This window comes from Protopterus annectens, chromosome 2.part2 (genome assembly GCF_019279795.1).
Source record: "Protopterus annectens isolate FY-2018-M chromosome 2.part2, PAN1.0, whole genome shotgun sequence".
Lineage (NCBI taxonomy): Eukaryota > Metazoa > Chordata > Ceratodontiformes > Protopteridae > Protopterus > Protopterus annectens.
This window is the reverse complement of record NC_056730.1, coordinates 743,398,179-743,423,664: the sequence shown is the minus strand read 5'-3', so window position 1 is coordinate 743,423,664 and position 25,486 is coordinate 743,398,179. Positions and strand designations below refer to the sequence as shown.

Here is a 25,486-nt window from a genome sequence, read left to right as displayed (position 1 = left end):
TTGACAGAAAATCCCCACCCCCACCACTAGTGAATGAATGGGCTTGAGTCTGATGGGATGAGGAGGCTCAATGTTGGGCAGGCAGAGGGGAGAAGCACCTAAGAAAATTAGACAGCTAGACAGATAGATACACAGATATGTTATTTTGTTTCTCACAAAGACTTAACATAAGTATAAATACTAGAACTGTAAAACAAGCATAAAAACATAACACAAATTGGCTTGGAATAGTTTGGGCTTAAAAAGGCATCGAGAAAAAATAATCTGGATAGCAGAAAAATGCAGCTAGCCGCTAGCTAATATGAATTTGGGAAATGTATTACTTATTGCCTCTACTGTAACCACTGTATCACATCTGTCACAGCACTTTTTATATAAAGTACCTTTCAGCTACATTCTGAACAAACTTCTAGGAAACTGATTCCAATATAATGAAACACTGACAGAAGACTTCTATGTCAGATGTACTTTTGTTTTATGTCAAACTAAAATGGCTTAGGAAGACCTCAAATGAGTTAGGAAATCTAGTAAACTTGTTAAATATAGCATAAGCCAACCAAACAAATCCCATTGGTACATAATGTATTTATAAAAACTCACCTAGTAGAATTGTCCTGGAAAAGCTCTGGTTTAATTTTGTACAACCAGTCCACCAGATGAAGATTTGCACATTTCAAGGGTGATGCATTAACTTCTTGAAGATTATTCTGAAAAATTCTAGTAAAAATACAATAACAAGAATAAAAAAATGAAAAAGGTAAAATCTGTATATTAGTGCATTCATTACTGAAAGCAAAATAATGATTTAAATCAAAGTTTCTTCTCAACTATACAAGAAATTGAGAATATTGATAAAAATATGGAATACAACGCCCTTTTTGAATGTACCTCACAACACATCTGCAGCAGCTGGAAAGGCCACAGAAGTACCTCACAAAGAGGATTACTGGCCTCAAACAAAAACACTGACCACCTCAAAAAACTCCAGCTTTACTCCGTAGCATATCGCCTACTCCGAGGCAATCTCTGCCTAACATATAAAGCTATGTCAAACCCAGAGCTGTTGGACATGCTACACCTAAAGAAATCCCAATCCCTCCAAGCTACACGCTCTAGGGACCTAAACCTTGTTACCACAATAAACAGGACACACTGGAGGGATAGATTCCTGTCCCAGAGACTTCCTATACTCTGCAACAAGCTACCCATCTATGTCAAGCAAAGTTCTTCATTAGCACTCTTCAAGAAAAATCTTGATGAGTTGATGGGAAACAGGAAATACACCCTGGGGATCACTTCTGTGTCTCTGCTGGACAGTGGCACAGGAAAATAACTTTCTTGGGTGGCGTAAGCTATGGTACCTTGCTGGCTAGGCTTATGTAGGCCCTTGGGCCGATAGCTTAGTACCTACCTATGAACTTTTTACTTCTAATGTAGGTTTTCAGCTAATGTTAACCATACAAATAACCCATCTCAACCACTGGGTGATTATATCATACAACCAGGAAGTACTATAAACAAAGAAATATACAGCACAAAATTCCTACTTAACATTATGTGATAATTTCTTCTGTTTTCTTATACTGCCACTTAAAAATAAGTCTAAAAGTCAAAATTATCATAATCAACTGGCTGTAATCAACTATGTTATATCACAATAAGAAAAGAGGAAATAAACTGGTCCTAATGCATAAATTGGATCTTCCATAGTAAAAGATGTTTCCATTAGCCCCCTTACATCCATAACAATTGACAGTTTTTCTAGGTGATTTTTGAGCAGTACATGCCAACCATTAAACTCCCAATCAAACAGTATGCATTTATTCTCCAGTTTTGGGGCTTTTACCCACAGGTGAGCCAAAAGGTGTCTAGAATGGAGCATCAATCAGGCAGCTATGAAGATAATTTGTGCTCAAGGCAGCCTCCTGGCAACAATAGCATCTGAATGGCCTATGAGTATCACCTGGGTGTGCAAGGAACAAGCACTTGTAAACACCGCAGATGTTCATTATTCCTTCTCCATATGGATGCATACTCCCAAACACCCACTAATAAGCCTATCACGTAATTGTGGTGGAGTTTGGTTCACTGAGCCTAACACCCACCCCCCTGGCCTTCCTCCAAGGGGATTTTGCAGTACATGGATCTCCAGGATGGGCATGTCTATCTCCCCATGTCAGTGCCATCAAGTGCCTAAGCCACTAAATGTCCTCAGGTTGTCAGACCCATAGTCAGCGCTTTATCCCCCTACATCAATGGATTGGCTACCATAATGATTACCCTTAAACTTGTAACATATTCAGCTTGACTCTGAAAGCAGTTATTTGAAATCATAAATGAAATGTTACTTGCTACACAGAATATTCTATTTACCACAACAGTTAACTCACAGTGTTTGGTTTGCCAGTTCAGTTACTGGCTGAGGTACCCTCTGTGTTGAATCTCTATTGTATCCATGTACCACAAATTAATCAGTCATCCTGTAGATCTATAGGTGTGTGCACCACGCAAGAAACCCTGTGTGTGTGCATGTGCACACAAGAGGGCATGTGTGTGTGCTGTTGTGCATCCTGTTGGAAACTACAATCATATCGACAACTAGTTTCTTTGTCTTGTGTTCACTAAATGTCAGAACATTCTCTGGCTCCCATGAACCCTGAATATGATAAAGGTGGTATTACACAATGAATAAATGAAGTATCTTAAGACAACACCCTGACAGAGAGAGAGATTGAGAAATAAAACCCTAAGTCCCACAGATCCAGGTAAGACAGCATTTTGGTAGAGAGAGGCAGAGACATAACACCCTGACTGAATCCTGCAGACATAGATTAGATTGGTGGCACCAGTGTAGAGAAGCCAGCAGGGGAGAAATGGGAGTGAAGGGATGAGGACAGCTTATCCATCACAGAGAAGAAGAATCTGGCAGTGTCCACAACTGGAGTACTATATGGAGAAACCCCAGAAGTGGGCCTCACATTAATAGGAACTTGTGAGCATACACCCAGCCAAGGAGTGCTCACATTCTAGCCAAGCAGTGTAACTGTACCAAAGTGGACATTTACATATTTACATACATACAAATATTACAAGCACGGGCATTAATGCCCTTATAGCTCGCCAACATACCAGAACACTTGTTCCCATAATAAGTGTCCAGGCTGTTCTTAAAAATATCTAAACTAGTACTTGCTTTAATGTAATTTGCTAGTCTGTTCCATGCATCAGCTCATCTGTCAGAGTGTCAATTAGTACACTTTTCATTCCTATAGAATCTTCTACATAGGTTGCCTGATGATTTTCTAGTACTTTTTGATAACCCCAAACATTCCCAGAGGTAGTTGTCTCTAAATGCCCTATATACTTGAATAAGATCTCCTCTTAGATATCTGTGAGAAACACTGTACAAGTTCAGATATTTTAGTCTAACATAAATTTTCACATCCATGGATGCCCTTGGTATATTTCTACTGTACTCTTTCCAGTTTATTCATGCCTGTCTTCTTATAGGGTTTCTATATTGTTATTCCATACTCAGGTATGGGTCTAATGTAACTAATAAACAATGACTTAATTCTTTTTGATTTCCTACACTTTACAAATCTTTTTATACAGCCTAGGTCTATAACTATCATTAACCAATGGGTTGATATGATTAGAAAAACCCAAAGCTGAATCTACCAATATACCCAGGTCCTTAAATGAGTCTACAGTTTGTCAATGTGTGCTGTATTAAATATTCACCTTTCAATTTATGTCTCCCAAATCGCATATCCTTAGTTTTTGATGTATTTATCAGCATATTATTCTCCTGTGCCCAAATGATCAATTTAGTCAAGTTATTTTGCAGACATGCCTTATCTGTAATACATGTAATCGCTTCAGGTCATCTGCATATGGACTATAGAACACCTCAGATGAAAATTTAGGTCTGAAAGATACAATCTAAATAAGTAAGGGCCTGTGACAGAGTCCTGTGGGACACCCTGACTGTCATCAAGGATTTCACCAGTCCAGTTACTGTATGATACTTGCCATGTCCTATTTGTAAGCCATGCAGCTATCCATCTTATCAAGAGTACATCAATACCTAGTTGTACTAATTTATTGATCAGTGTTTTCTGTATGACTCTGTCAAATGCTGAAGTTAAATCTATATAAATTACATCACAGCACAATTTTTCACTTATAGCTGTTATTATATTGTTATAGAACATCATGTTACAGGTGGTAATAGATCTGTTTTCAACATATGCATGCTGATATATGGTTTCAAGTCCCAACCTATCCAGTTCTGACAATAACTTATCCAATATTACCTTCTTCCGCAATATGAAAGTAGACTTAAGGGGCTGTAGTCTGTATGACTCTGGGTTGATCCTACTCCCCTTTCCCTTGAAGACAAGTTTAATAAGCTCATGTCTCCAGTCTTGAGGAATCTCCCCATATTTATATGACCTAGTGAATAATAGATATAATGGTACCATAAATTCTTGCTGAGGTGTTCTCATGTCATTGTTACTAATTCCTTCTCCTCCCTGTGCTTTGTTTGGATCCAATTTGTACAGTTCTTTTTCAATATAATCTAATTTGATTCCAGAATCTGGGGTTACATGGATGTCACTAGGACAATTTATAACCCTTTTGTGGAGCCAAATTGTTTTGCATAAGATTTTGTAAATATATCTATAATCTGTTGCATATGAAAATAAATTTTAGAATCTGCACATAGTTTATCAATTTGTGTCTTTACTCCTTCCACATCTTATGTACTTATAAAAAGGTTTTCTATTATGCTCAATATCTTTATATAAATGTTCTTCAAATTTTTCTTGACTTTGTCTCACACTATGCTTAATCTTTGTCCCGCTTGTTTATTTCAGTTTTCAAAGTTGTAGTTAGACCTCTCTTCCATTTCTTTTACTTTATGTCTCTCAGCTTAATCATATATCTCTGTGGTGCTGTGGTAGCATTGTCGCCTCACAGTAAGACGTTGTCCTGTTCGATTCTCAGCTACAGCGTCTTCTGTGTGGAGACATGCGTGAATGGGCGTACCTTCGTTGAAGGTTGTGCGTCAGAGCTGACAACTCGGTACGGAAAAATCTACTGCCAATCATTAGCGGACCGGAGTTCCGCTGTGGCGACCATTAACCGAGAAAAGCCGAAAGATACAACAACAACAACCTTAATCATATATCTTGTTCTTATGGAAATATAACCTCCTGATGTTAAACATTTTTTTTCATTTTTTGCACTCAAACAATTTCTCTTTCAACACTTTCCACATTCCATAAACAGTTTTTTCCACTGAAGACCACACCCCAGTTAGTTTTACATAGCAACTGTTTTGCTTCCATATAATTAACACTGGAGTTCAGAGCTGCAGGGACTGCATTACACTTGTTGACCAATGGGGAGGGTAGTACAAGCAGTAGAAATAATCCAAACCCAAGCAGGATGAAAATCACAATCCACAACTTTTTTTTTTATGTCCTTGTATCTTCTAGTGCCAGAAGAAAGAGAGAAATGAACAGACCTATGGGGAAAAGGACCCAATGGTTTTAAGGACAGCAAAGAAAACAACAGGAGAAAAAAAAAGAAGCATTTTAGTTTATTAGCTTCTACTAGAGCAATTTCTTTAACGACACTGAAAAGTCTAACCGCTGTTTACTCTTAACCAGGTGTACCTCAGAGTCCTCAAATACATTATGAACTCGCCATAGAGAAGAGTGAATAGCAAATTTGTTTGCCGGGTTGCATGTGCACAACTCAAAAAAAACTTCTGTCAGCTAGTATTTAGTACAGAAAACAAGTGAAAAGCAACATGTACAGTGGAACAGCATACTCTGTATGTGCATGGTATAATAAGCACTAATCCATGCAAATAGTGAGGCAGAGCTAGGTCAAACAACAGAATGCTGGAGAATGTAGTACTGTGAGAGTATGTAAACGACATGTGCACAAAGAATGACTACTGGGAAAAAGGGTTTCAGCATTGAAAAGTTGTACAACACTGCAGGCTGTGGTGCCTGCACAACAGTTTTAACCTATCTCCCTTTCTTGAAGTATATGAATGCATGCAATGGAGCCACTCCAAGTGCCAGTGTGTATACTCTCTCCTATGTCACCTTGATATACTTCCTGTCACATGCTGCTATAACATGATATGTTTCAAGAAACGACTCCCTGCCACTGCTAGGAGTCACTCACACCCGAAAGTGGGATTCCCCTCAGACACTCCTGCACTTGCTAATCCTTCCACCACTGCAGCCACAAGTTAGATGTCTAAGCCCCTACCTGAATTTAGGTCTCCATCAGACAGCGATGGATATCCTTCCTATTTAACACTGCACTTGCTGCCTTGCTTCCATGTCAGTGCAAGAACCACTCAGGAAGGGATATTTCCATGAGGAAATCATGCAAAGCATTGCAGTCTATAAATTTGTTTAGCATACAGGCTATAGCACTAAGGGAGGAAGATTTCTTACAGAAAGATTAGAGAGCTTTCATGGCAAAGCACCCATTTAGCAGACAAAAATGTAATCACTCTGTTGTTGTTGCAGATGATACCTGTTTGAGGACACATATAAGGTTTAACAGAAAGTCCACTAGCAGCGCCCAGCCTTGCCCACCATGCCTGACATGTGACACACAATTACGATGGAAGAGCAAAAGAAGTAATGAGTATGTAAGTAACACATAAAAGTGTACTCGCAAGCTACAGTATGGCAGCAATGTGCACCATTTTCCCGAACACAGCAAAAATCTCTATGAGGGTTATACTATTAGGCCTGAAGGAACAAAGTAGGAAAATAAAAGGATGAAGCTTAATTATGTGAAAATGGAAAATTCACAGTGCCAGAGTTAAAGAAAGATGATGCTCAACAATTAGCAGCTAAAACAGTGAGACAGAAAATAAAAACAGTGATGTATAATCAATCACAGGGAAGTCTCTAGGAACAGACAGTACTCCTGTGGAAATCTGGTAGTTAGGAGGGAAGGATGCAACAAACTTTGCCCAACAATATGTTAAAACAGGAAAGTACAGCCTTCTGTACCTACCTTAGTGACGGGCAAGGGAAACAATGAATATACCAACAGTACTTCAAGTGCCACAGAATTGACCACCAAGAAGTAAAACAGCTTGCCATCCATAAGCAACAGGAAACACGAGACTGTAATGCAGCAGATAAACACAGTCCACACATGCTGGAGCACAACACCAGTGTACTTGACCACTGGAAGGAAGTCAATGAATCAGCTGATGCCCAGACATATAAAGCTGACATCAAAGAGTGAGCTGGTTTCAAATTCCTACAAAGCAGTGCATCTCCAGAAAGAAAACCACAACTATGAAATATGTCCCTGGTGAGGGAAGAGCAAAATACAAACAGTGTATACAGACTTGTATGTTTAACACCTTCTTCAACATAAGGCAAAGACAGAACTCCCTAAAAGTACATTTGTAAAGTTGCTGCCTAACCAGCAAGATGACTTCACAGTTCATGATGTTACAACATACCAGAAAACCACAGAAAGATACGAGCATATGCCTACCAAAGGATTTGTCTTAGTATCTCTGCTGATAATACTGCCTGAATCTGAATAAGAAGGGAATTGACTGCTTTTTCATCTTGTCAGCATTTTATTTTAGTAAGAAGGATGAGACCCTCCTTCTTTGAATACAAATAACAATGAAATACTGGTTACACTGGACTTCAGAGGTTCTTTTAGCCTGATTGATTTGAGGTATTTGCCTCCTTAAAATCCCTGTTAGCTGTAGGACAGAGCTTTCAATGCCACTCAGTATCAGAACTTATTCTCTTGCCTTCATGTACAGGGAATTAATTGCATTTTCATTTCATCAGCATTTTACTTCAGTTATAATGGTGAAAGCCATATTTTTGACTTGGCATATTAACACTGACTGTCTAGTTATATTGAATGTAAGGGATTCCTTGTGCCATACTGACTTGGTAGGGGGCACGTGTTCCTCCTTAAAAGGTATATTAGCCTAGATTGTGTAAGTTTGTAGCATGCATTTACACTACTCAGAGCTGGAATTCATGGAGTTGATTGTGGAACACTTTGTTAGCTGTAATAGTTAGAGCATACGTTTTATTGTTTACACAAGTGTCTGTACCTCGGTAGTGTTTGATATACAAAAACTTGTCATTAAACATGCCTATAACCATAAGGTTTGAGACAGGGGAAGTAATTACCCAAATCATCAGGAATGAATTATGACTGTTCAAAACTGGTGCAATCAAAGCCAGTCTTTTGACACAGACGGAAAACCTCCAGTAATCTAACTACATCTAGCCAGGCATCAACCAAACTAGTCAGGCATGGATCCAGGCAGCAGGTAACAGAAGACATACTTTAAATCAAATAAACAAGTTCAAAATAGTCAAGTAACTGAAATTCAAAAAGTTCAAGCAAGACACTTTATACGGGTACTGAAAATACTCACTGACCCTATCATGGAAGATGGCAGTGCCCTCAATGATGCCAGCTTAACTTCAAAGAAATGAACTGCTAACTTGCATTGTTCAGAGAAAATAATTCTACGGGTAAAAAGGTGAGTCAGACAGTTCAGCCTGAAAAAACAGAAACTGCATAGTTAGCCAAACAGACATGGAAGAACCCTCCCTTGAGGGAAAATTTGTCTTTTATAGAAGATCTCTGCCTGTTAAATAACAGAGAGTTCATCAAGCCTATGTCTGACATCAAAGACAGCAATGCATCTCCATTTATGATCAAGTCTTTGCCCTTGTCTTCTCCATACACTGAGCTCCATGTCACATCATGGTTCTTACAGTTTAAGGTGAAGATGGAAGCAAATCAGAAGAGAACTTTATTATAGTATGCAAGCAAATCTTCAGAAACACCTTCATTGAGAACCAAATGGAACTGGCAGAAGGCTGGGGCAAAATAACCCAAAAGTACAACATTCCAGTTCCTGCATTCCACCAGCTCAAGAGCAGGATGAAACTGGGTTAGAGCAAATGAAAATTAAACAAGATGGTGGTCAGACCATGAGACATGTTTTACCACCAAGTCAGACGCAGACACATCGAACCGGAAAATCAAATGTGGAGTGCACCCAAAATGATGTGTAGCATCAATGCAATTTCATCCTTTCAGTCACCATTGAAAGATCATGATCATAGATGAAGATGGGGACAAAGACTGGCTGCTTAGATCACTGGATGGGGAGTCTCAACTCCTCTGCAGTCTATCTTTTCCTTAAGACTAGGGGGAAGTTTAAACATTTTTTTTTTTTTTGCAAAACTTATAATGGTCTCTAGACTGATTGCCTAGTACTAAGAGCCTGTAGTAACAGTGTAAAAAATTACACAGAAGGAAAGCATGCAGCATGGTGTCACCAAAATGATAAAAAGCAGTTATAATGTGGCTGAGGTATGAAAAAAGATACAAAAAAACTCAGCACATTTACATTAGGAAAAAAAAAAGAGAGAGAGAGACAGCATGAGTACAGGAAATGGACACATTGTACTGGCTGAAGGCAAAGAATGTGGTGCTAACCAAGGAGACACAAAGTAGTAAAGAAGTTGTGTACTTCAAGTAAAACTTACAGAGTGAGTCAGACCTTTGGAATATACTATGCAAGGCAGTAATTTAATGTAAATCATCAGAGTGGTTCAAAAATGACAGATCAAAGAAAAACTAAGAGACATATATGTGAGGGGCAGTAGCATGAGGCTAGTAGCAATCATTAGATTTGTCAAACGAATGTAATCAGACAGATCCTTCAGACTACAACTAATATTCTGTACAGATCATTATATGGGGTCTATATTAGAACATCGAAGTTTCAGAACTTCGAATATTCTAATATCGACCCCTATTAAGCGAAAACTGATAACATCGAAAATTCAGAACAGCGATTTATTTCCTAGGGAAATAAATTGCTGTTCCAAAACACATACACACAACACAAACACACCAAACAAACAGCAATCCACACACATACACCTAAAATCTTACATCTAACCCTACACTAAACTGTGGATACACCATTATCTACCCACTTACCTTAACCCAAACCCTAACCCTAAGGTCTGTCACTATCGCACAAGCACCCCACCCACGCCCTAACCCTAACTGAACTACCCCGCCCTAACCCTCACGTCCACACATTCGCACACTTACCTGACCCGCGCCCTAACCCTAACTCACCTAACCCACCCTAACCCTCACGTCCACACAATCGCACACTTACCTGAACCCGACCAGTAACTTTCTACCACAGTGCTGAAAATAGCGAAGCGATATGAACGGACAACCAAATTCTTTCTCTAGGAAAGAATTTGGTTTTCTGTAACTTCGCTATTTCCAGCTTTTGCTGAATAGGGGTCAATATTAGAACAGTCAAAGTTCTGAAACTTCAATGTTCTAATATAGACCCCATTACATGCAATACCATCTAGCTTTATTTGCTGCTTACTCACAAATTATATTTAACTATAGTTCACTGAGTTAAGACCACCCCAGGTGTAATTATGTGAGGTGTTGCCAGCTATGTCAGGAAAAACAGGGCAGTGGATGTGTAACATATGCCAGCACAGCTAGCTGGAATTTTGTAAAGAATATGTCATTTGCATATAAAACTGATTTGTACAGATGCTTGTGTTGAAAATGTATTTGTAAAGTTGCTAGTGTTAAAAATGTATCAACAGTGTGTTCTGTTGGACAGAAAAAATATACACATTCATATCAGACTGCACTGTTGTAAACAGGATACTGGAAGAGAAGAGGTTAATCTCAGTCCAGATACCATTGAAAAATAGCAAGAAATTAAATAATTTAGGTCATAAAGATTGCATCTTACAGTTCTGATTGCAGACAGACTAAATGTCTGTGCCAGTTATAAAAATCTCAGCAAAGCACTGTTTGTGTGTATGGTAACATATATGTGCTAAATTCTAGTTCAGTTTCTAACAGTGGAGGTAGCATGGGAACCAGAAGTCAGATGACCAGATCTATGCAATGTCATTCTGTAATCTAAGACAAAAATGATGTTTTAATACCAGATGAGAGAGAAGTTTCCTGACCGTCTGTTTTTGGAACCTTATAAAGAAGGACCCCTCACCTACTTCATCTTGCCTTTCTCTAGTAAGTGACCAGAGAATAGTAATTCTTTAGATCAGTAAGGAAGATATAGTGAGATTAGTTAAGTACTGCTTTTCTGTATCTGTTTGAATCGATTCATCTGTGCTATTTTAATATTTCCTGTGATTGAAACTCTGGTGTTTATTGTAAATAGATATTTAATATGTTCATGTTCTTTTCTTATTTATTATTAAATATATTTACGCTTTTCATTGTGGCTGGTGTTTTAGAGAATATTTTAATCTCTGAGAGTACTTACATATAATTGGTGACAGCTCTGGCCGCTCCTGAAACTTTGCTGTTGGTCAAACTACCATTTGTGTTAATATTAATTTCACTCAATATAATTGGGTACCCTTGTAAAACCTTAGAGTAGCTGGCTTTGGAGAGTCTGGTGGCAGTAACTATCTTACAGTCTGAGCAGAAGGGGGTGTAGCTAGTAAATCTGTGCCAGCCTTTCCCAGGTGTGTGTGTGTGTGTGTGTGTGTGTGTGTGTGTGTGTGTGTGTGTGTGTGTGTGTGTGTGTGTATGTGTGTGTGTCTGTGTGTGTCTGTGTGTCTGTGTGAAAATCAAATCTCAAAGGGAGTGTGGGTCAGCTACTTGAAGCAGGGACAAAGAGCACTGGTTTCACAGAGAGTGTGTTGGACGACTTGGCTTGGATACTTGCTGAGGATTCAACTTTACAGCTGTATCAGTGGAGAGATTTACTGGGGGCCTAGAGAGAGAAAAAAAATGAGAGAAACCCAGCCCCCAGACTGAATGCATTCCCTGTGTGCTCTTAAAGGAAACTGTGCTTGATGCAGACAGCTGCATCTGGAAATACTGTATCTATTTTGTTCCAAGTGAATGTCCCACACCAGTGTCAGTGGTGAGGATTCAGGCTCCTTGATTACTGGCACAGAAGAGGGATGTCATACGTGCGTGTGTGTGTGTGTGCGCGCGAGCATGTGTGCATATACATACACATGAGCATGTGTGTGAAATCTCTAACATGATGTTATGCATTGGAAAAACACAACTGTGAGCCCTCACCTTAAATGTGTATGAAGAAACAGTACTCATTAATATTACAAAAAGGGTTTGCATTATAATGAAAATGTATGTATGTATTTATTTATATTTCATTAATTAACTATGAATGATCTGATTGAGATAAAAGCCCATTTTCAGTATAGGCTTGTGAAGAACAGCTCCAAAGTTAAAAAGTAGAAGTAACAAAAAAATCAACTTACATGTGCATTCCTGCTTGCATATATAAAACAATTACAAAATGCATGTGGACATAAACTGTACCTAAATAGAAATCAGTAATGAAGATTACAAATAAATACATTGACGGTATATGGCATAGTTATATATAAGGTTAAAAACGCAGACAGTATAGTGGTTGTTTGATAAGACACATTATAACAGGTTTTGGGTCGGAGATCTTAGGTCTCAGTAAGGCATGCATTTTGGAAAGACATTAGAGACAGGTGGGCATCTGCTGAGTTCATATAGAATTTTATTTGTTTTTACCTGGTTAAATGTTAAAAGGTGTTTTAACTCAAACAATCTTATGAAGTGCTTTACAATGATGAGTTTTGTTGCAGACTTTAGGACCAAATTTGTAATTTTATTGTACGTTTCTTCTTGCTCATTTATGTGAGGTTTTGGAATATTAGTAAGGATATAGGATAGTAGTAACCAGTTTGGGTGTATTTATTTGTGCTGTTTCTGTAAGGTAAGGTTAGGTTTTGATTTGTGTAACATACCCAAGTTTTTGAAGTTACACAGTTAACATGTTTTCTTATGATTTGTATAACATAACCAAGTTTTTGAAGTTACACGGTCAACATGTTTTCTTAAAGGATAACTTATGATCTATGAATACACCAAAACATTTGTCATGAGGGATGGTTAACTGGTGCATTACTTTGAGAAGTAACTGAGAATTCACTGGAGCCAAATATGAGTAGTTTACTTTTATTAGCATTTCATAAAAAGATACGAGTCTTTAAGTCAGTGCTCTAGGTTTTGAAGGTTAAGCTGCGTGGAATGATCCAACTGATTGAGCTAGAAACAGTAGATATAAGTGGAATCATCAGTGTACTGTAATGTGGAATAAGAAATCCTGGCATGCATGCCATTTACAAAGGTACAGAACAGACTAGGTCCAAGCATTGAACCTTGTGGAACATCTATATTACTGAGCAGAAAAGTGGAAACTGCTTGACACCATTCTACTGCTTGTTTTAGATTAGACAGACAACTTCTGAACCATTCTAGTTTGTTGTATGCCAGAACCATATTATCCACCATTTGTAAACGGAGAATGTAAGAGATTGCATCAAATGCCCTGGAAAGGTCTAAGAGAATAGGGCCAGTGGAAAGGCACTTATTTTTGTATGATTAATGGTATTTAAGAAGGATAAAGGAGCAGTTTCTGTACTGAATCAATGTCAAAAAACATCTGCAAGTGATAAACTGTTACTTCTAAGGTGATACAACAGCTGCCTTTTCATACATTTTTCAAGTATTTTAGAGACGGAGATAGCATAGCAATAAATCTGATTACTAAGGGAATTGTTTTATTTGCATTTGCTTTCCAGGGTAGAGCACTGACCACCATAGACCTTTCTCAGACTCAGCCCAGGAGCAGTGTCTTGTTAACTTACTTGCTCACAGTCACACATTTAAGTAAAAGAGGCTTGGGGAATCAAACCTTGCACCTCTGGACCACAGGAAAGAACTCATTAACAGTCCCTTAATCCTCTAATCCAACTACTAGAGTTTGTTCCTCCTTTACAAAGATGTATTACATAATACTGCTTCCAAAGGACTGCAGCGCAAGATTCACTTATGGACTTATTTAGAATTATTGTAATAAGGTAATAAGGTTATTATATTGGCTAAATTTCACAGATATCCAGATGGAAAAATGTCAGGAGCTAGTGAAGAAGATTTCACCTTTTGTAGTAACTTTTTTCATTTCAGTGACACTTGCTGATGGCTCAGTCAGAGATGTAGCTGTTTAGACACTTAGTGCCACGCTCTGACCCTCCCCAAGCTCCACAGACTTGAGGCAGAATGACATATCTCCCCAACTACCTGTCTCCATAGGGGTTCCCCAAGGATCCATCCTTGAACCCCTACTCTTCTCTGTTTTCACCAATAATCTAGCCTCTGCCACCAAACATGGCACACTCATACAATACGCAGATGACTCAACCATCATCTGCTCAGCCCAGTCCCTACCCAAACTGCAAAAAGTCACACAGGAAGCCTTTTCCTCTGTTGAAACTTGGTTATCTGATGCCCAATTAATACTCAACCCAAACAAAACTAAACTACTCATCTTCCAACCCACCAAACATACTCAAAACAACTCTCACTTTAACATCACAGCAAAAGACAACACCACTATATACCCAACTGAACACACCAAATTGCTAGGAGTGGAAATAGACAAACTAAAATTTGACATTCACATATCCGTGACCATAAAAAAGTCCACAAAAAACTAGGAGCGTTGTACAGAAATAAGCAACTTCTCATCAAAGCAGCAAAGATTTCAATAGCAAATTCCCACCTTATCTCCACCCTACTTTATGCCTCTCCAATATATACCAACCTAAGGCATTGCGATCTAAACAAGCTACAGACCTGCTACAACAAAATTGCCAAATTCGCCACAGGGGCATCCTACCATAATCACCACTGTCTCTCACTTGCTGAACTGGGCTGGCTTGAACTCCCTCACCTCCTTCAATGGTATCAACTCTCACTCGCCCACAAACTATAAACCATCCACTAAATGTCCATCCCTACAGAATCTACTCCAACAATATTGCACCACCAGACCACTAAGATCCAGCAACAAAAATCACTTGCAGATCACTAAAGCCAATAACTCTGCTGGTGAAGCACTATTCTCTTGCACCATAGCCAAATGATGGAACTCCCTCCCACCCACAATTACCTCCATACCATCATGCACCCACTTCAAAACTTTACTAAAAGCGCACCTAAAATCATGCTGGCTATGCCCTTGCAACTCCCACTCTAATATCACCCACCCCATCCAACCACTACCTTTCTTTCCACTCCACTAACTACCTTGATTATAGCAAGCTCAGATGCTCATAAGCCTAGTACTTATTATACAGCAGGAACTTCTTATTGTAACATTTGTTAATGTCTGTTATGTACTTCACAGATAAAAATTCTAGTACTCTACTGATGTACTATGTTCTTCATCTGTAAATATGGTGCAAGTAATTGCTATGTAAATTGTTAATCGCTATGTAATCCAATGTAACTACTGTCTGTTTATTTTAACTGTGGAGCTTTTCTCCCCAGGCCTCCGCTAAAAATGGACCTACGTCCAGTCGGACACTCCCGGTCAACAAATATAAATAAATAAATAAAGAAAATAATAATATATATATATATATATATATATATATATACACACACACACACACACACACATATATATATATATATATGTTTATATATACACACACACACACAAATATATACTATCCCCCATAGAAGGAAAAAAAACTGAAACAAAGAACTCCTGAAGGTAGTAAAATTATCCACCAGGTCCACAAGGAGTCTTTGGAAGGGGGAAGGAGGGAGGGTTCGTAAGAATGAATGGCGAGATGGACAACAAACATGAAACGTTATGGTGAGTACCTAACTTCTTTATGTTATGTTGTCTTATCTCGCCTTCATTCTTACAATGATAGGATAGTGTCCCTAGTACCTTCTCCCCGGGTGGCTCACGAAAGTACACCTTTAAGCACAGTGGAACCAACGGAGGCCCTGTCCCTGAAGGCCAAATCCACTTTGTAATGTGTGATAAATGTATGAGGAGTGGTCCAAGTAGTTGCTGCACAAATATTATCCATAGGAATTCTGGCCTGAAAGGCAGAAGACATAGCCATTGCTCTAGTGGAATGAGCTTTCACTTTGAATGGTAAATCTCTGTTATTTGAAGTATAGATAAACGTAATATAGTTTGGGAGCCAGCTGGAAAGAATAGTTTTAGAAAATGAGCTACACTTTTTTGCATCCGAGAAGGATACGAATAACTGGTCAGATTTTCTAAAATCTTTGGTCCTATGCAAATAGAATCTGAGTTGTCTGTGCATGTCTAGTTGATGTAATTTGTATTCTGTCTTGCTGCTATGATTAGGAAAGAACACTGGAAGCTCAATTGATAGATTTATGTTAGTTGGAGAAAAGACTTTGGGTAAAAATGATGGATTACTATCCTATCCTTATGAAATATCAAAAATGGCGGTTTAATAGAAAGAGCTTGCAACTCTGATACCCTTCTGGCAGATGTTATAGCCAACAGAAAAATAGTCTTCCAGGAAAGAAACTTGAGGTCTGAAGATGATGAAGGTGGTAACATCAGGTCAGACAGAACAAAATATAAATCCCAAGAAGAAAGGGATTCCTTAAAGGGAGGTCTTAATAAGAAGGCACCTTTCAAGAAGGCTCTATACAACCTATGTGACATTAAGTTCGAGACAGAATCACCAATCTGGGAATTTGATATTGCAGCAAGTTGTACCCTGATAGCTGCTGCAGCTGAACCTTGTTGGAAGAGTTCTGCAAAAATTTCAAAACAGAATGGCTGGATGCAGAAAATGGATTAATGTTCCTGCTTTGACCCCAAAGGGAAAAACTTTTCCATTTGCTAGAATACAGTTTTCTAGTGGAAGCTTTTTGAGAGGACATTAAGATATGTTTAACTGTAGGAGTGAAATTTTGAAGCCTGACTAAATTGGGAAGTGGAGCAGCCAAGCTGTCAATTTTAGGGTGCAGAGAGAAGGATGAAGTGTACATGACATGTATCAGCAGGTCTGGAACTGGGTCCAGAGTCCAAGGCTTCTCCTGAAGATGAGGCCAAAGGAAGGGGAACCAAACTTGAAGAGGCCAGTAAGGAGCAATGAGAATTATCCTGCTTCCCAAGGACTGTGCTTTCTGAATGACTCTGTGTATGAGAGGAAAAGGAGGAAAGGCATACAGAAGTCCCGAGGGCCAATCGTGAGCAAGTGCATCTCTCAGTGTCTCCCCCGGAGGGGGGATTAGGGTGAAGTAGTTGCTGCACACGGCATTCATGGGAGTGGCAAAAAGATCGCAGAGAGGCTGTCTCTATGTTCAGAAAATTATTTCCCCTACATTGTGACTGAGAGACTACTCATGAGGCATTAAAATTGCCCTGCTCAGCTTGTCTGCTATCACGTTGGGACTTCCCCAGAATGTGCGTTGCTATTAGAAAGCGATGGGAAGAAACTGCTCATTGCCAAACTCTTAGGGCCTCGCGACAAAGGGGGCAAGATCTGGTTCCCCGTTGCTTATGTACCAAACCACACACATATTGTCTGACTGTATCGCAATAGTCCCTAGAGGTATAGAGTCGTGAAGTGCTTGCAACGCAAGAAGCACTGCTTTCACCTCTAGGACATTTATATGCAAGTGAGCCTCGTGTTCTTGCCATGTACCTTGGACTGTTCTCCACAGATAATCCCCCCCCATCCTATCTGAGAAGCGTCCGTGGTCACCATAGCTATGGGTTGTTGTGGAACAAAGGGTCTCCCTATGGTCGCATGACTGGAGTGTATCCACCATCTTAAGTCGTTTTTGCATGATTCCGTTATTCTGATGGGTGAGACATAGGAAACTCTTGAAGTGACCATTGGGAGAACAAAAGCCACTGAAGGATCCTCATGTGCATTCTGGCAAGAGGAACCAGTGTTATTGTGGAAGCCATTGTTCCTAGTAATCTTAGAATTATCTTTGCTTTCACCTTGGTCTTGGGAAGGAGATAACATATCTGCTGTCTGAGTGCTACAACTCTTTCTGTTGGAAGACATGCTACCATAGAGGCGGTATCTAGATCTGCACCTATAAATGTAATATGTTGACACATCCACAAGGCAGATTTTTGAGAGCTGACTGTAATATCCAACTGATTACAAATGTCCAAAGTTAGATCCCTAGCTTGTTAGAGTAGATGCTTGGTGGTGGTAGATAGGAGCCAGTCATTTAGATAGAGAAACACTCGGAATCCTAGACGCCTCAGGTGAGCCATGACTACTGCCATGCATTTTGTGAACACCCTGGGGGCTGTAGTGAGACGAAAGGGCAGAGCTCGGAACTGGTAATGACTGGCTCCCAGTCCAAAGCGTAAGTACCTTCTCGATGTCCTGTCCATTTATATGTGGTAGTAAGCATCTTGAAGGTCTACCGAGCACATCCAATCGTCTTTCCCTAAAACGAGAAGTATAGACTGCAGTGTCACCAGTCAGAACTTTGACTTCTTGACAGATTTGTTTAATTTGCTTAGTTCTAATATGGGTCTCCAGTCCCCTGTTCTTTTTGGCACCAAAAATAATCTTGAGTAAGTTCTGAATCCTATTTGGTCTGTGGGGACTTTTTGGATGACTCTTTTGTGCAGCAACGTTTGAATCTCTATAGTTGCTTGCTCCCTTAGATTGGGTTGAACATCTAGGATTGTTCTGGTCTGTAGAACAGGATTGGAAAATGGAATGGAGTATCCTCTGGATATTATTTTTAGTACCCATTTGTCTCTTGTGATAGTTTGCCAGGCTTTTGGGTATATGGATAAACGTCCCCCGACTGCCTCCAGAGTAGAGCAGTTGGGCCTCCTTTCAGAAGCACTGATAAGGGCGTCCACGAAAGGAATCACAGTCATCCTGGTTCTGCGGGCCCCATCTGCCTCTGGGGTGTCGTCTACCGTTGTTACCTCCCTCTCTGCCCCTGGGGAAGGAATCACCCCATACGTCCTGGAAAACTCTCTGGGATCTTTTGAACCACATTTTCCCACTCTTCTGACCTTTAGGATAAGGTCTTGAAGGTACGGAAAAATGTACTCCCAACGGCAGAGAGAGTTTTTCCTTCCTGTTCACATCGGGTGAGAGTATCTTTTACTTGGGATCCAAAGAGTGAGGAACCATCAAAAAGGGCATTAGTAAAAGTAGGCTTAAAGGGCTCCACAAAATTGCACAAGCGCATCCAGGAGTGTCTCCTAAGGGAAACTCCAGAACCCGCTGCCCTGCTCGCTCCATCAGCTGCGTAGGATATTAGCCTCATGGAGGAGTTGACGATGGAATTTAAGGTGGACAGCTGTGAGGAGACCTTCTCCTTCACCACCACAGCTAATGTACCTTGTAGAGTATCTCCTAGCTCTTTCAGGAGATATCTTTGTAGCCTTGTAAAGTGAGATAGATAGCTCAGCGATCGGAGTGAAAATGTTGCTGACGAAAAGACACGCTTCCCGTATCTGTCCATTGTTTGAGAGTCTTTATTCAGAGGATGAACAGATGAGAATATCTCTGAAAGTTTCTTCTTGGTGGCTGCTGCCACCACCATAGCATCTACAGGTAACCCTTTAGTGAGGAAATCCTTTCCCGAAGGAACTGACAAGAATTTGTTTGGCCTCCAAGGGACTAGTTCCATTGTGTCAGGTGACTCCCATGCCTTTTGACTAACCAGGTCCATTAGCTCATCGAAAGGCGGAGACACCCAGGAGGCTGAAAGTTGAGATCCAAAAGCCTTCAGGTACACTAACTCCTCATCATTAGGGATGGTGGCCTGCCAGCCGCCTCTCTGCTTCAGGATCTCTAGAATATCTGCAAATGAGATATCATCATAGGATGACCGTGGGGACCCTTCTGACCCATCAAGGTCAGTGTCTGAAGTGACGGACTCATCTGGAGAGTCTACGTGCTTCCTCTTGCAAGTTCTCTTCCGAGGAGGTTCCTCAGAAGGATATTCTGGGGAAGCCTCGGAGTAGAGGGGTTCAACCAATGGGGGATCCTGAGGCTCTGGATCTCTGCTGTCCTCTGGAATGGGTGGTGCCGAGACAGTAGCCAGTGCCTTAGGGGGACGAGTGCTAGTGTCCTTCTATGGCATTGTATGGGTAGACAACGCACTCCTCATCAGCTAAAAGGCAGATCCCACTGGCTCCGAAGACTCCCTCGGCTCTGAGAAGGCAGAGGAAGGCACCAGAACCAGCAAGATCGGACCCGAGGCCGATGTAGGAGCTGAGCTAACCCACACCGATGCTTTGAGGGGTAGGCTCGGCACCAAAGATGATCGGGGCCAAGAATCCCCAGCTCCCAGACTCTCCGGATGGCACTGAGAGTATCAGAGCAGAAGTCGGCTCTATGAACACCGAAGGGGATCTCGGAATCAATGGATCCATAGTAAGTGGTACCAAGCACTCTGGCCATGAAGGTCCAGCTTAGCTCAGAGGAGGAACAACATTGGGTACAATTGGTACAGTAGACTCCGAGACCAAATGGGTTGGAGCCGAGAATAATTTAGTTAGCGCCGGTGATTTCAAGAGTCTGTGCACCACCCATTCCACATCATCATCAGATAAGCTCTTGGTGGACCTGGAAGATAGAGATGGGAGAGCGAGACCTGTGCAGAATGGGAGATCTCAGTGTCGGAGAAACTGGTGAAATATCCATAGACTGGCTCTGGGAAGAGGTATCTTGCGGCTCCAAGGGCTTTGGAACCAAAGAACCAGGCTTGTCAACTAGTATGACCTCCAACGGCTCCGAGGACTGTGGAGCCAAGGAGGTATTGGCCTTAGAAATTTTTGGTAACTTGACTGGCGGCTCCGTCTGAGCCGATGTTGCAGGTGATTTGTCTGGGATTTTTCCGTTTTGGAAGAAGGAGAAGAAGAGGAGGAAGAACTGTGGATAGCTTCCTGAAAAGTTAGCTTTAAAAGCCCTTTAAGGATCAGTTTGTTTCTCCTTTCTTGAAGAACCCTTGCAATGAAAGAATGACAAAATGTACAGTCCTCTTGTAGATGAATTGCTCCAGGGCAATACACACATATGACATGTTCGTCTGTGATAGACATTTTTTGTGAACACTTCTGGCATTTTTTAAAGCCCGAAGGCTTATGTTCCCTCGCTTTTGGGTCTTTAAACATGACAAAGATAAGACCACAATAAAACAACAAGAAAGTTTTAACTATTGAACTACTAAAGCTAACTGAGTAGTAAACTATGGGAAACACGAAGGAGACAGACAACAAGGGAGAAAAAATAGGGCCTCTAACTCAAATGGCCCTATTTCCCAGACAAAACAACAAACTAACTGCAAGCCCTCTAACTTAAATGGGCGAAGAGCTCTCTAACTTAAATGAGCTACTAATAAACTAATAATCCAAAATCACGGAAACAGTCCTTCAACAGTCGAACACAAAGATTTTATTCACCAAACCAATATTGTACACGAATAAAACGTAAACGCTTTTGAAAGATCAGTATGCGTTTTCGTCCACATAAAACTGTAAGACTTCATCAGACAACCATTCATTTTAGAAAACACATTTTATACATTCATATGGTTGAAACCAACCAATAAAACCCATTGCTTAATAATCCCATTAACTAATTAATGAAAATTGACTCATAAAAACTGATTAAAAAAGATAAAACCACTTTGATGCTCATCACAATAAATACACAGTTCATTTTGTTTAATATATTTAAAAACCATTTGTTTATAATAGTACTAAGCATTTAAAACTATAAAAAAATCAATAAATATTTAAATAAATAGTAAAAATCTTGTTGTTCAATAAATACTTATTTTCCTTTATTCTAACTTACTAAAAAAGTCATGGTTAAAATAGCACCATCTGCTGTTCCTACTAGGTTATTACTAGAATTCATCTAAATTCTAGCTGCTCTTAATTTTAGTACTGAACTTAGAGATATGTGATCATTCAGCCCTGGACTACTTGTTGCTTCCAAAAAAATCTGCCACCACAGCTCTTTGGATTCTAGTCTTTCCTCCCACAGGCCTCCCCTTGTTTCTTTTTTGACCTGTTCTGCCACAAAGAAAGAAAAACTAGAATTCTCACAAACTAAGGTGTGCTTGTATAAAGCATTTGTTTCTTTTTTCTTTGATATTTCGTAGATGTGTTCGTAGATTCTCTTCCTCAATGCTCTTTCTGTTTTTCCTACGTAGTAGGAATTGCATTGTGAACACAGAGCTACGTATACCACACCTTGAGAATCACAGTTGAAGTGACCTGTTGCATTTATATTGCAATCCCTTGCTGTTATGGCAACCATAGCCTTATTACTAATGTATGGACATTGATTGCAATGACCACACTGGAATGTTCCGTACCTTGTGTCAGGTAAGGCCATATTGGAAGAGTCTTCTCTAGTATTCCATTTGTTGTGTTCTAACAACTTTTTAATACTTCTGCCATTTTTATATACTATTTTTGGCATATCCTTATTAATGTTCTGAAGATCACAAAAGGAAATGAAATTGGTCCATTCCCTCTGAAAAATCTTTTTCACTTCAGTATTGAATGAATTAAATTCCATAACCAAAGCTGATTTGTACTGACATTCCTCCGTATCCCTAATATTATTCATTTTCTCCTGGGGTGGAATGTTAATGTCTGAACAGATAAGTCCTTTGCCCTTAATTGGCTTGAATTTTGTAGGTCTGTTAAGTTCCACTTCCTTTCTAATATTAGATATGAATTCTTGTGGATAGCCCCTAGCTAAAAACATTCCTTCTAATGTGTTGCATTCCTTAACAAAATCCTCATTTTTACTAGTCATGCGACACCCCCTCACAAATTGTCCTTTAACAATATTCCTTTTACAATGTGGGGGGTGCGCACTAGTGAAATGTAAAAATGAATTGCAGAAGGTGCTTTTTCTAAAAACCTTAGTTTCAAAGTCCGTATTATTCCCATTCCTATATATTTCCACATCTAAATATTGCAATCTGTCAGGGGACATAGTGTATGTAAATTTTAAGAAGTTGGTGGTGTTTTGAAGATAAGTAAAAAACTCTAAAAATTTCTCAACACCCCCCTTCCAAAAAATAACTATATCATCTAAAAAGCGCCTATAAAGCGTCCAATATTGCTCATACCCAGAGTTGAGAACAAAATTCGATTCCCATGCTGCTAATACAATGTTAGCATAAGTGGGTGCGCAAGCCGCACCCATTGCTACACCACTTATCTGGTGATAGTATTCATCATTGAGTCCAATAAAGTTGTTCCTTAGTACAACTTCAACTAATTCAACTACTGCTACTTTCTCTGAATGTGTAAGTTTGTTATCTAAAAATACCATGTCTTCAAAAAACCTCATCCCTTCATCATGGGGTATACATGAAAATAAGTCTATGACGTCTATTGTCACAAAAAGTAGGTCATTAGTTAATAATTCAGGATTAATGTTCCTCAATAGGTCCCAAGAATCCTTAAGAATGTATTTGTTGGTATTACACATATGTTTTGTTATAATGTCCACATATTTGGCCATGGGGAGAGTCTTGGAGCCATCAGCTGCCACTATAGGTCTCAAGGGGGGGTCACTAACATTTTTATGTACCTTCGGTATACCAAAAATGATGGGTATCCTCGGTTTCGGTACATAAAGAAATTGATGCAATTTCACATCAATAGTGCCCTCCATAAGCATATTGTTTAAAATGTTATCTATTTTCTGGTATGCCAAAAGAACCTCATTCTGAGAAACTATCCTGTATTTGTTGTCATCTCCTAGGATGGTATTCATTTTTCCATCATAGATAATATTTTCCATGATGACCACCCCTCCCCCCTTATCAGGTTTCATAATCCTTATTTAATCCTTATTTGATTATTCTGTCTTGACTAACTAATAAACTAAGACAGACACAGCAACAACCACTACAAGGGATAAAGTTAGGCCTATGAAGCAACGCCCAAAAGCCGCGCCAAAGGGAATAAAGCTATAATTATTTAACTATAATGCAAGAAAAGGCACAACAATTTAGATATGACTAAATACTAAGCTATCTATTATACTGCGGTGGTGGTGCTGCAGTAGCGTTGTCGCCTCACAGTATGACGTTGTCCCAATCGATTCTCAGTTAGAGCATCTTCTGTGTGGTGACATGCGTGAATGGGCGTTCCTTTGTTGAAGGTTGTGCGTCAGGCCCGGCAAGTCGGCACGTAAAAATCTACTGGCAATCATTAGCGGACCGGAGTTCCGCTGTGGCGACCCCTAACCGGGGAAAGCCGAAAGACACAACAACAACTAAGCTATCTATTATAAAAAAGAATAGTATTGCAGGAAATATAAAGAAATTTGTCACAACTTAGCCACGGCCAAGATGAGTGCATCCAACCTCGTAAAGCGGTAAACGAGATCTGGGGAAATGCACCACTGCATTATGGGATATCCACTTGCCACGTGACAAGTTTGAGTCTTTCAGCTATGTATTTGGCAGAGTCGGAGCCAAGAATCGGCTCCGAACCCATCATTGTAAGAATGAAGGCGAGATAAGAGAACATAACATCATCAGTTTGGGACAAGAATGTGATATAAAAGAACTTGAGCAAGGAGTAGTGTATAAATATTTGGGAACCGATGAAGGATCAACAATAAAACATGAACAAATGTGAATGAAACGTAGTAAGGAATACTTCAGAAGATTTAAATTAATCCTGAAAACAGCACTGACATCTAGGAATGAAGTCCAAGCTATAAACCAATTTGCTCTTCCTGTCCTAACTTACAGTTTTGGAGTGATTGACTGGTCCCAAAATGTGTTGGATAGATTAGAAAGGAAAACAAGAAGGATGCTTCATGCTCGCCAATGATTTATAAAAATCAGTTCATACCAAAAATATATATTCCCTGTTCCGAAGGAGGAAAGGGCTTCCTGAACTCCACACATAACTGCTGACCTCACAAGACCCAAACGTAGTAAAAGTTTTGAAACATGAGGAGAATAAATCTACGATGACTTCTCTACTTAATGTAGCAGAAGCATATCAGCATCAAGCAGGAATGGAAATCAAACCAGTAGTAGATAAAAAATCAGGCAGCAACTGAATGTGCCAAAAAACAATAGAAAGAATGTAAGGTAAAGAATCAGATGAGAAGGCAATAAATAAGGCAAATGCATAAATAGAGTTGTAAGTATAGAAACTTCTGGAAGAACCTCATGCTGATCAGGAACGAATGCAGGAATGGTTAAGGAAAGGCGAATTCACACCAAGTGATGAAAGGCTAATATTGGTGGCCCAAGATAGTAGTCTGCGTACACGTTGGTTTACAAAGTCCGCTGAACATGTGGGAGAAACAGACAAATGTAGGTTTTGTAAAACTGAAATGGAAACAGTTACACACCTCGTTGCTGGTTGCGACATACTAATGGCAGAAGGACTGTATACTGAAAGGCATAATAATGTGGCAAGACTGTTGCACTGGGGATTATGCAAACATTATGGTAGTGAAGTGGCTGAAAAACATTGCAAACATGAGCCACAAAGCAT

The 25,486-nt window shown here is 39.7% G+C and overlaps 1 protein-coding gene across 1 annotated transcript in view; it reads right to left on the bottom strand.

Moving 5' to 3' along the window:
• KIAA0825 (KIAA0825 ortholog) overlaps window positions 1-25,486 on the bottom strand; it is a 1,661,419-nt gene that overhangs the window by 766,671 nt on the left and 869,262 nt on the right. Inside the window, exon 14 of the mRNA XM_044064463.1 lies at window positions 601-717. Within this exon, the coding sequence (XP_043920398.1) occupies window positions 601-717 (117 nt within the window). The remainder of the gene's footprint in view (window positions 1-600; window positions 718-25,486) is intronic.